At 35.6% G+C, this 12,780-nt stretch overlaps 1 protein-coding gene across 4 annotated transcripts in view; it reads left to right on the forward strand.

Annotated features, from left to right (window-relative positions):
- FAM149B1 (family with sequence similarity 149 member B1) overlaps positions 1 to 12,780 on the forward strand; it is a 50,048-nt gene that overhangs the window by 16,819 nt on the left and 20,449 nt on the right. For all 4 annotated transcript variants that reach the window (XM_005226424.5, XM_005226425.5, XM_059882548.1 and 1 more), the window contains exons 4-6: positions 2,810 to 2,952; positions 3,703 to 3,819; positions 11,024 to 11,188. In XM_005226424.5, the coding sequence (XP_005226481.1) occupies positions 2,810 to 2,952; positions 3,703 to 3,819; positions 11,024 to 11,188 (425 nt within the window). The remainder of the gene's footprint in view (positions 1 to 2,809; positions 2,953 to 3,702; positions 3,820 to 11,023; positions 11,189 to 12,780) is intronic.

Genomic DNA, 12,780 nt, shown 5'->3' on the forward strand with positions numbered 1-12,780 from the left:
AAGACTTGAACAATACTGTTAACACCTGACCTAACTTGAGTCTACCCAATGACAAGAGAATATATAATCTTCACATAAAAAACAAATCTCATAAATCTAAAAGGATTGTAATTATACTGGGTATGTTCAACCATGTTAGAATTAAGTTAGAAATGAACAATGATATAAATTAGGTATCCCCAAGTAGTTGACAATTAAAACGGTGCTCTTCTAAACAACTGATGAGTTAAATAACAATCTATAGGGAAGTCAGAAAATATATTGAATGAAAGGGAAAAACAGAATATCAAAATTTACAAGATATAGCTAAAGTGGTGCTTAGAGGGAAATTTACAGCTTTAAATACCTATGTAAAAAGAAAATCAAGCTTACAGATATGGAACAGATTCGTGATGACAGAGATGGGATTGGGCGTGGGTGAAATGGATGAAGAATATCAAAAGGTACAAACTTCCAGTTATAAGTCATGAGGATGTAATGTACAGCATAGTGACTATAGTTAAAATACTCTATACGCAGTTGAGAGTTGCTAAGATAAAAGATCTTAATTCTCATCGCAAGGAAAAAAATTCTGTAACAACGTATGGTGACTCACTGGGGAGACTGATTTGCTTTATATACAAATATTGAATTATGTTATACACACCAGAAACTAATATAATCTTGTATGTCAGTTATACCTCCATAGAAGAAAAATGCCTATAGAAAAAAAGGAGCATATTTGAATCACTAACATAAGCTTCCACCTTAAGAAACTAAAAAAGAAGAGCAAATTAAATCTAATGCAAGCAGAAGGAAGGAAATAATACAGATGAGAGTAGAAATTAATGAAATAGAAAACAGAAAAACAATAGAGAAAGTAAACAAAATTGACAAGTTTTCAGTTTGATCAAGAAAAAAATAAGACATAAATTAACAAGATTAGAAATGAAGACAAAGACATAACTACTGACCTTATGGAAAGAAAAAGGACTAAGGAAATATAATAAGCAACTTCATGTCAAGAATTTAGATAACTTAGATATAACAGACAAATTTCTAGACTAAAATCAAAGATTTTAATAAATTACAAAAGTTACTAGAAAAGAGGGACTACATATAATGGAGTAAAATTCAGACTTAAAATAGGTTGCTCACAATTAACAACATCAGATGACAATGATCCTGTATCTTTAAAGTGCTAAGGAAAAAATGAGTGATGTATCTCCATCATATATATGATAAATAATAAAATTATTACATAAATATGATATACTGTCATTCAGTGTGCGTGTGTGTAGAGAAGGCAAAATAAAGACATTTTGAATATCTATAGAGTTTCCCATTCACGTATACTCAACTAAAAGAATGATTAAAGGACAGACTGAAGCAAAAGGGAAATAAAGCCAGAAGAAAGAAATGGGATACAAGAAGCAACAGAGAGAAAAATAATTGGCACGCCTTATTGGTAGTTACTAAAACAAATAACAATAACATTTTATGTGTTAAAAACAACACTAATACTAAAATTCAATATAAGATGCTGAGAGGGAAGTTAAAGAATATCAAAGATAAAAATCACACAGAAGATGCTTTCAGGGAAGTTGAAGCATATCAAAGTCCTTTTTAAAAAATTTTTTGTTTTACATAATTGGAATGTCATTTATCAAAGTGGCGAAAGATGTCTTAAACCCCTACATCCCTTTCTGTCCCTTTCAGTAATCTTGTAAGCTGAAGGAAGGTTTAGACTAGAAAGTAACCTTCAAACTTTTTAAACTGCAACCCACACTAAGACATGTAGTTGATATTGCAACCCAGCATGTGTACCTAAGATAAAACACAGGGACTTCCCGGGTGGTGGTCCAGTGGTTAAAACTCTGAGGTCCCACTAAGGGGGCCTAGGTTCGATCCATGGTCAGGGAACTAGATTTCATATGCCACAACTAAAGATCCTGCATGCTGCAACAAAGATCAAAGATCCTGTGTGCAGCATCTAAGAACTGGCGCAGCCAAATAAATGAATATATATATATAAATATATATATATATATATTTGTGTTGAGTCTTTAATGTTAAACCTTAAATCTATCTGTGTGCTCAGTAACTCAGTCACGTCCGACTCTTTTTGGCCTCATGGACTGTAGCTCACCAGGCTTCTCTGTCCATGGAATTTTCTAGGTAAGAAAACGGATTGGTTGCCACTTCCTTTTTTTTGGATAGAACCTGACTTTCACTGTTAAAAGTTAAAATACATATTTCTTACCTTATACTTTTAAAAGGTATTAACTTTTCTTCCTCCAGAATGTAAAAGGGCACATAAAAAAGATGAAGTAAAGAGTAGGCAGAGAATCAGATAACATGATCAGATTCCCATCCCTTTGGCTGCTGCAAAAGGATAGATTATAGGGTAAAGATCTAACCTAAATTGTGAGGTGAAAACTGTAAACTACAAAATAATATATTTTTAGGATTGACTGTCTACATTAAGCTCTAAAAAAATACTGGAACCAAGCAACTGTAATAAAATTAACAATCATTGTCTTTGAGTGGTAGAATTATTGGTAATTTTTATTTTTCTTTATTCGTTTCTGGATTGTATGATAAGAAAATGTTGCTTAGAAACATTGCTATTTCTACAAATTCTCTTCAAATAGGAATAGGGAAGCCATCTGAATATTCTAAGATTCAAAAACTGACTAACTTTTCTTTCACACAAATGGACTAAATATTGAAAACAAAACAAAATCTGATTGCTTTCCACCTTTATGATTATGATTCTTAACAGAGACTGAAGCTCACCTAAATATTTTGGGGTGATAATTTCTTTTAGGAACTTGATCAAAATGCCACTGAAAAAGTCCAGGCCATGTTCACAGCCATTGACGAGCTCTTGTATGAGCAGGAGCTGAGTGTACACACTAAAAGTCTACGAGAAGAGTGCCAACAGTGGACACGTAGCTTTCCTCATCTCAGGTACTGAGATCCTGTACATTCATGGCTAATACTAAAATTTGAAAAGCAGATTTCCAAGAAACCTTGTATTCTGAAATCTTTATGGGCATGGATTTGTATCATTAAGGTGATATGGTATAAAGCCTCAGATGATAGAAAACTCATGTTGATGGAAGTTTCTCAGAGTTTTCATAACTAGTTGTCCTAATCAAGTAAAATAGTTTCTATATCAGTAGCTGTGATCTGTATCTGTCCAAAAGAGACCTTTTGAACAAAAGCGTCAGAAAATGTATTTGATTACTGTCTATAAGTAAATTCTTATACATGTATACTTGAAAGCAGATACAGGCTATTAGGAAGCTTCCCTTAGAAACCACACTACTACACATACTTAAAATTTATAAAGCTTCATGTTCTTAAGAATATAATTCAGTTTTTACTAATTTGGCCTGGCTTTCACCCATTTTAGCAAATTTAATGAAGATTGTTATGGAGGGTGGAGGGTAAATTTAAATGTTTGCCCACTTTCCTTGGATTCTTTTTCCGTGGGGTGGAAAAGCTTCATCCATTCTGTGTCCATTGTATAGGAGAGAGAGATACCTTCAGAAAGGCTCTGGATTCACATTTCTCTCAAGAATCATTCTAAATCAGTAAGGGACTATGTACTAGACTTCTCTGTAGAGCCATCACATTTGTTCCAACAATACCTATATTTTGTATGTATGCTGGATGAAGGTGCTTAACCGTCTCTTTATGTTCTTCACTTTGAAGGATTCTGGGTCGGCAGATAATCACTCCAAGTGAAGGTTATGGACTGTACCCTAGATCCCCTTCTGCTGTTTCAGCTTCACGTGAGGCAACACTGTCTCAAGAAAGAGATTCTACTATGTAAGTATTCTAATGTGTAAGTGTCTATGTATTCTAAATATGCAAGTATTTTATTCTACCACTTACACTAAAGGATTAAAATACTTATTTATTGGTATTTAGTAAAGCACAGCAAATTCTGTAAGACTAATCATAGTCTTTATGCATACTAGAATTTTTTTACTTAGGTTTTAATTTAAAAAAAAGGTTTTCTCTAGAATTTTAAGAGTTACTAATATCCATAGATACTTATATCTATGTCATATCTATGTCTATCTATAAATACAAGCACTTTCTTCTTGGAATAAATGTGTCAACAGAGTGGTTTAAAGAAATTCAGGGATCTAAGAAATAGAATTTAAAAATTTTTTGAAAAAAACTTTGAAACAGTGGTTTTCTTAAACATGTAATACTAATTATTATGGGAGCCACTGAACTGAACTGAAACTGATATTATTAAAATGGGTAATTAGTCATTAGCTAAAATGGCTAATTCTTTGAATACCTCAAACTCTTTTAACAGTAGCACAATAAACCCAGATAGGATTGCTTTAAAAACCTATGCTTATCCTTAATTCTGTAGTAAAATGTCACGGTTTTAATTCATTTTAAAATTATTCCTTAACTATTGCCTAAGACTGTAATTTTATTTATACTGATACTGGTTAAGAGTTGTAGTGATGCTTGCTTTTGATGCCTTTTAAAGCTTGTAGTAATTTCATCAGACCACAAAGTAAAACATTATTGTCTTAGGTTAGTTAAGGTTATGGGATCTGGATTATCAACTAACTGATTTTTGGTCAGAGAGTGGGATTTGTTTACTTCTTTCAGAGTGATTTAAACTCAAGGTTCTGGTCACCAGGCTGAGATTTCTTTCTAAATTTAAGCCTCATGTATTACACCAATAAGCCTTTTAAAATTTACTCCTTTTATATAAGTTTCAGATTTTTACAGACTAATTTGTCTCCCACAGAAAGGATGTATTCTTTAATTCTCACAGACCAAAATTAGATAACTTAGATCCTGCGATTAAGATATATTTACCTGATCTATTAGTTTAAACTTTATATATACCTTTTATTTTATAATTGTAAATAGCATTTCCTTTTAGAGATTCCAGAGGAACAAGTCTGAGCAGTTAACTCCTCCTTCTCTAGGACGTTTGGCTAAATCATGATTCTGCAACACACTGCAGACATCTTTTCTGTCCGTTTTACTTGCTACTACCATTGCTGCTTGGTCTTTCTTATTTTTGGTTCTGGATTATTTGACTTAACAGTATTCAATAATTACTTTTCTTCACTATACAGATGAAATAAATACCTATCTGTACTTTATACAGACATATAGTTAAATGAAGCAAGTTATTCAGCTATATTAGGATATCACTACTTAAAGAAAATAATAAAAAATTAAATATAATCCATATTTACTTTCATATCACTACCAGTTTGTCCATACTTGATATTTTTTTCTCTTGAGTACCATTAAGGAACTCATTGTACTGCAAAATATTTATATATTTTAACTAACCATAATTATTATTGATGCTCTAATTGTTACAGCCATGTCACGCTGGTTCATTTTTGTCCTTTTTTTCCAGTCCTATCCTGGAAAAATATTTTTTTCTTCTTTAAGACATGGAAGCAGCTGAAAGTCAAGGAAACACTTAACTTCTTTGAGAGACTACTAGTATTTGAGAACAAAATTTGGGTAGTTGAGGATATGTAAGTTGGTGGTGATGCTGCAATTTTTCCACTTTTTAAAATAAGTGATGTGAAAAAAATGTGTCAGAAATACAACTTTGGTATTTTTTAGTTTAACAAATTAGTTTTCCATGAAATATGAGGTTTATCAGCTACTAAGATTTTCTACAAAATAACATTTCAAATTATATCCATTCTTGCCCCTCCACATTACATCAGATTTTCCTTTTAAAGTTCATGGTTAGTCCTTTCTGTCCTTCACTTAAAAATCTTCAGTAGCTTCCCATTGAATTTATGATAAATTTAAAATTATATCATAAACTGGCCCCAGTCTACATACGTGTCTTTATCTTCTGTCACTCTCATTCATTAATTCTTCCACATCGGATTTTTTTTCACATCTCAAACGTACTAAATAAGATATTTGGTTCAGCTTCCATTCTTGAGTTCTTGGGCCAGAGGAAATTGGTATAAAAACAATACAAAAATACAGTCGCTTTCTCTTTGTATCTCTAACACCTAAAACAATGCCTAGAGTATAGTTAGAATCAACTTTTTAAAAAAACTAAATTAAATATCATATTTATTTCACAACAAACTCCATGAAAATGAACTTATATTATGGCTGCAAAACAGTGTTATCAATCAAAACAATTATTGTATAGATCAAAATGGAATTCCAAGAACTTTTTAACAATAGAAAATGGTGGTAGCATAGGAGAAAACACAGGCCAGAAAAGGATCCTGAACAGATGAGTTTGAGAACATTCCCATTTGAAAAAAAACATCAACAGAGGAATGGATAAAGATGTGGTCCATATATACAGTGGTGGAGAAGGAAATGGCAACACACTCCAGTATTCTTGCCTAGAGAATCCCGCAGACAGAGGAATCTGGTGGGCTGCTGTCCATGGGGTCACACAGAGTTGGACACAACTGAAGCAACTTAGCATGCATGCATGCATTGGAGAAGGAAATGGCAACCCACTCCAGTATTCTTTCCTGGAGAATCCTAGGGACAGAGAAGCCTGGTGGGCTGCCGTCTGTGGGGTTGCACAGAGTCAGACACAACTGCAGCAACTTAGCAGCAGCAGCATATACCGTGGAATATTACTCAGCCATTAAAAACAATGAAATAATGCATTTGCAGCAACATGGATGGACCTAAAGCTTCACACTGAGTGAAGTAAGGCAGAGAAGGAGAAACACCGAATGACACCCCTTATATGTGGGATCTACAAAGAAATGATACAAATGAACTTAATTACAAAACAGAAAGAGACTCACAGAGAGCAAACTTACGTTTGCCAGGTCCAGGGCAGGTAAGGATGGGAGGAAGGGATAGTTAAGGAGTTTGGCATTGACGTGTACACACTGCTATGTTTAAAATGGATAACCAACAAAGACCTGCTGTATAGCACAAAATAAATAAATAAATACGATTTTTTAAAATGAAAAAAAACTTCGTAATCTTCTGCTGCAAGTTAGTTTAAGGGGCTTATCTACCCTTAGTTTAAATACATACTGCAACGAAAATTAACTATAATATCTAATAAGTTGCCAAAGTGTATGACTGTATGCAGAATTATAACCCTTAAAAAATCATTAAAAGAATAGGTAACTAGAAAATAAACCTTTGTGTATATGACTAGATAATTTTCAACAAGGGTGCCAAGATTACACAGTGGGGAAAGGACAATCCCCCCAACAAATGGTGCTGGGAAGACAATGCAAAAGAATGAAGTGGAACTCTGATCTTACACCATATACAGAACTTAACTCAGAATGGATTTCAAAGACCTAAATGTAAGATCTAAAACTATTAAAACTCCTAGAATAAAACATAGGGGAAAAGCTTCAGGATATTGGATTTGGCAATGATTTATTGGATAGAACATCAAAACCTAAAAACAAAAGCAAAAATAAACAAATGGGACTACATCAAACTCAAAAATTCTTGTGTACCCAAAGAAAAAAATCATTAGAGTGAAAAGGCAACCTGTGGAATGGGGGAGAATATTTCCAAGTCATGTCTGATAAAGGGTTAATATCTAGAACACATGAGGAACTTCTACAATCCAACAACAACAAAAAGAACCCAATTTAAAAATAGAAAAAGGACAAGAGAATAGACAGTTCTCAAAGACGATAAGCCAATGGCCAACAAGTAAATGAAAAGATGCTCAACATCACTAATCATAAGAGGAATGCAAATCAAAACCACAATGAAATAACCACCTCATACCCATTCCAGCTGAGCTATTTCAAGTCCAAAACGATGATGCTGTGAGGGCCTCCCTGGTAGTCCAGTGGTTAGGAATCCACCTTGCAATGCAGTGGACACCGGTTCAGTCCCATGTCTGGGAAGATCCCACATGCTACGGGGCAACTAGGCCCAGGTGCCACAGCTACTGAGCCCATGTGAGGCAACTACCGAAGACCATGCGCCTTAGACTCTGTGCTCCACAACAAGAGCAGCCACCATTACGAGAAGCCTGCAAACCGCAACCAGAGAGTAGCCGCAACTAGAGCAAGCCCACACATAGCAGTGAAGACCCAGCACAGCCAAAATAAATAAATATTATTTTTTAAAAAAGATGATGCTGTGTAAATGCTGCACTCAGTATGCCAGCAAATTTGGTGAAAAGTTGGCCACAGGACTGGAAAAGGTCAGTTTTCATTCCAATCCCAAAGAAAGGCAAAGCCAGAGAATGTTCAAACTAGGGCACAACTGCACTCACCTCACATGCTAGCAGAGTAATGCTCAAGATTCTCCAAGCCAGGCTTCGACAGTACGTGAACTGAGAACTTCCAGATGTTCAAGAAGGATTTAGAAAAGGCAGGGGAACCAGAGATCAAATTACCAACATTCACTGGATCATACAAAAAGCAAGAGAATGCCAGAAAAACATCTGCTTCATTGACTACAGTAAAGCCTTTGATTGTGTAGATCACAACAAACTGTGGGAAATTCTTAAAGAGATGGGAATACCAGACCACCTTACCTGCCTCCTGAGAAGTCTGTATGTAGGTCAAGAAGCAACAGTTAGGACAGGACATGGAACAACAGACTGGCTCCAAATTGGGAAAGGAGTACATCAAGACTGTATATTGTCACCTTGCTTATTTAGCTTCTATGCAGAGTACATCATGCGAAATGCCGGGCTGGATGAAGCACAAGCTGGAATCAAGATTGCTGGGAGAAATATCAATAACCTCAGATATGCAGATGACACCACCCTCATGGCAGAACATGAAGAAGAACTAAAGAGCCTCTTGATGAAAGTGAAAGAAGAGAGTGAAAAAGCTGCCTTAAAAGTCAACATTCAGAAAACTAAGATTATGGCATCCAGTCCCATCACTTCATGGCAAATTGATGGGGAAACAATGAGAGACTATTTTGGGGCTCCAAAATCACTGCAGATAGTGACTGCAGCCATGAAATTAAAAGAAACTTGCTCCTTGGAAGAAAAGCTATGACAAACTTTGACAGCATACTAGAAAACAGAGACATTACTTTAATGACAAAGGTACATATAGTCAAAGCTATGGTTTTTCCAGTAGTCATGTATGGATGTGAATGTTGGACCATAAAGAAACCTGAGCGCCAAAGAATTGATGCTTTTGAACTATGGTGTTGGAGAAGACTCTTGAGAGTCTCTTGGACAGCAAAGAGATCAAACTAGTCGTTCCTAAAGAAAATCAGTGCTGAATATTCATTGGAAGGACTGATGCTGAAGCTGAAGCCCTGATACTTTGGCTACCTGATGCGAAGAACTGACTCGTTGGAAAAGACCCTGATGCTGGGAAAGTTTGAAGGCAGGAAGACAAGGGGACGACAGAGGATGAGATGGTTGGATGGCATCACCAACTTGTTAAACATAAATTTGAGCAATTTGGGAGTTGGTGATGAACAGGGAAGCCTGGTGTGCTGCAGTTCATGAGATCGCAAAGAGTCAGACATGACTGAGTAACTGAACTGAATTGAACTCATCGTTTAACTGTATGGGGGTCCTGGGAAATGCAGTCTAGTTTTGTGGCCTGAGAAAGCATTTAGTCAACATTTAACAGTCTCTTTGGGTGTCCCTGGTGGCTCAGCAATAAAGAGTCTGACTGCAAAGCAGGAGATGCTGGTTTGGTCCCTGGGTCAGGAAGATCTTCTGGAGAAGGAAATGGCAACCCACTCCAGTATTCTTGCCTGGAAAATCTCATGGACAGAGGAGTCAGGTGGGCTATAAATCCATGGGGTCGCAAGAGTCAGACACGACTTTGTGACTAAACCACCACCACCCATCATCAGGGTGGCCACTATCTAGAGAACAGAAAGCAACAACTTTTGGCAAAAATGTAGACAAAAAATTGGAACTCTGTGAACTGTTGGGGGGAATGGAGTGTAAAACAGTACAGCCACTAAAGAAAACAGTGTGGGCTGTGTTAGGTGCTCAGTCGTGTCTGACTCTTTGTGAGCCCACAGACTGTAGCCCGCCAGGCTTCTCTGTCCATGAAATTCTCCAGGCAAGAATACTGGAGTGGATTGCCATTCCCTCCTCCCAAGGAACTTCCCAACCCAGCGACTGAACCCTGGTTTCCTGCCTCGCAGGCAGATTCTTTACCGTTTGAGCTACAGAGAAGTCTCCTGTTGTCTCTTGGAAAACAGTATGGAGGCTTCTTAAAACACTAAAAATAGAATTACTATATGAACCAGCAATCCCACTCAGGTATATATCCAAAAAAAATTCAAAGGAGGATCTCAAAGAGATATTTGCACACCAATATTCACTGAAGCATTAATCACAATAGCCAAGAGGTGGAAACAACCCAGATGGTCATCACAGATAAATAGATAAAGAAAATTTATATACATGCAATGGAATATTATAGAAGGAAATCCTGTTACATGCTATAATATGGATTGATAAGCCTTGAAAGTATTATTTAATAAGTGAAATAAGCTAGTCACAAAAGGACAAATACAATATGATTCCACCCATATTTAGTATCTAAAGTAGTCCAATCATAGAAACAGAAAGTAGAAGTATAGTTGCCCAAAGGAGGAGAGGAAGGAGAAGGGGCAGTTAGTGTTTAAGGGATACTAGAGTTTCAGTTTTGCAATATAAGTTCAAGAGATCGATTGCACAATAATGTGCATGCATTTTCAACAACAATGAAGTTACTGAAATAAACCTGTAATCTCCTGAGGTACTTCAAAGAGTTGAACATGAATGTAAATATTCTTAGATTAAAAAAAAAAAAAAAGCTTATGTTGTAGCCATAGCCATTGCAGCTGAAAAGATAGCAAGTAGTATGCAACTGCTTCAGTATTAGGTGCATAATACACCTACGCGGAGTGGGTGTGTGGCTCATATTTATTCCTGTTCTGAGAAATAATAGGTATTAAGGTTTAGAGTAGCCCAGGAAGGTGTCACCAGGGGAAGGGACTTTGAGCTGAAACTTGTATGAATGAGTTCCTGTGAGAACTGTTTATGTTGAACATAATTACTGTTTTTCCCGTCTCCCAGATTTGGCATTAGGGGAAAGAAGTTACATTTTTCATCTTCATATGGTCCTAAAGCATCTTCCATTGCCAAATCCCCTTGCTTGTGTTCTATGGAAAGAGAAGAAGACTGTATAATATTTTCTGAGGGAATAATAGAGGAATACCTAGCGTTTGACCACACAGATATGTGAGTATTGTATCTTTTAAACTTTTTACTCCCCTGTTTTGTGTATTAGTATCTATTTTTCTAAAGTATGGCACCAGTATTATCTATAATTAAATTTATGTTATTTATGTTCTGTTACTTCTCAGTTGTCCAGCATTCATAGACTTAATTGATATACATTGTTTTTTCCTGCACATGTCATTTGCCTCTTCCTGGGATTAAACAGTTTAAATGAATTAATTTTTTCTCCACATAATTTGATTTTTCTTTGTCAGTTATCACCAGTAATTCATGGAAACTTTATTCATCTTATTCTAAATCCAGGCTCCCTTACTGTTCCATGCTACATCCCTGAAATATTAACGTCTTAAACTATTCCTCTAAGTCTTTAGAAGTTCAGAATGATAGTCACAGTGGCACATCTGGAAGTGAGAATTTCAGGCTATGAGGCTGTGGTTAGGTCTAGTTAGTGTCACATGATTCTGACTTTTCTTCCCTTATTTCCTATTGAGCCATGCTGACTTTTATGTTCAATGTATACAGTCCTAGGCTTAGGTAGACATAACTCAGATTTCTATACATAGTACCAATGAGTTAGCTAATTGTTCCAAGAGAATCATATGTATGCTCTTTTGATTTTCCAGAGATTTCCCCCTTCCCTTTCACTTCATCTGGCCTGAGTCAAATTATCTGTTTTTTCTCCTCCTTTTTCCTCAAAGGTCTTTTCCCTTCATTTTAGCTTTAAATAAAGCTGATTTAACTACTCCAAAACGTGATGTTCATGACTCAAACCCAAATGAATTTTCAAGTAATACAGGGAAGATTTTTAGGAAGGCAGTCTTCTCTTTAGAGATACCACTGAGATACTGAGATGTCATGAATGAAATCATGTAAGTTTGGAAGAAAATAAGATATGAAAGATTTTTTTTAATAGTTTGGGAATAGGGAAGGCCTTTCTAACTATAGCTTAAAATCTACAAGTCATTTAAAAATAACTGCTTAAAATAAAATTTCTGCATAAAAAATTCATAAAGTCAGAAGACAAACTGGCAAAAATATTTGCAGTTAATGCATGCACAGAGGCTTAATTTCCTTAACATGTATATCAATAAGGAAAAAATTAAGGACAAAACAAAGAACATGGCAGAGTTCACATTATAAGAAAATGGATCTTAAATATATGAAATGAAACTCAGTCTCATTCAGAGATGCAAATCAAAATTATCATGAGTACTCTTTTACCTGACAGACTATCAAAAGACAAAAGATAAAGAAATTTGATAATTCCTTGAACGAGAAAATAGGCATATTCTTTCACTACTGGAGAATTATACCACCTCTTTAAATTGAAATGCACATACCCTTTGACTCAATAATCTATTGATAGGAATCTACCCTACAAATAAGACACCTATGTAGCCAAAGAACTACATACATACAGTCCCCAACTTAAGATGAGTTGACTTATGAATTCTGAATTTACAATGGTATAGAAGTGATACACATTGAATAGCAACTGTCCATTGGAATTTCTGTCTTTTCCTGGACTAGCGATATGCAGTACTCTCTCAGGATGCTGCGCAGTGGCAGCAAGCTGCAGCTCTCAGTCAGGC

This window comes from Bos taurus, chromosome 28 (assembly GCF_002263795.3).
Source record: "Bos taurus isolate L1 Dominette 01449 registration number 42190680 breed Hereford chromosome 28, ARS-UCD2.0, whole genome shotgun sequence".
Lineage (NCBI taxonomy): Eukaryota > Metazoa > Chordata > Mammalia > Artiodactyla > Bovidae > Bos > Bos taurus.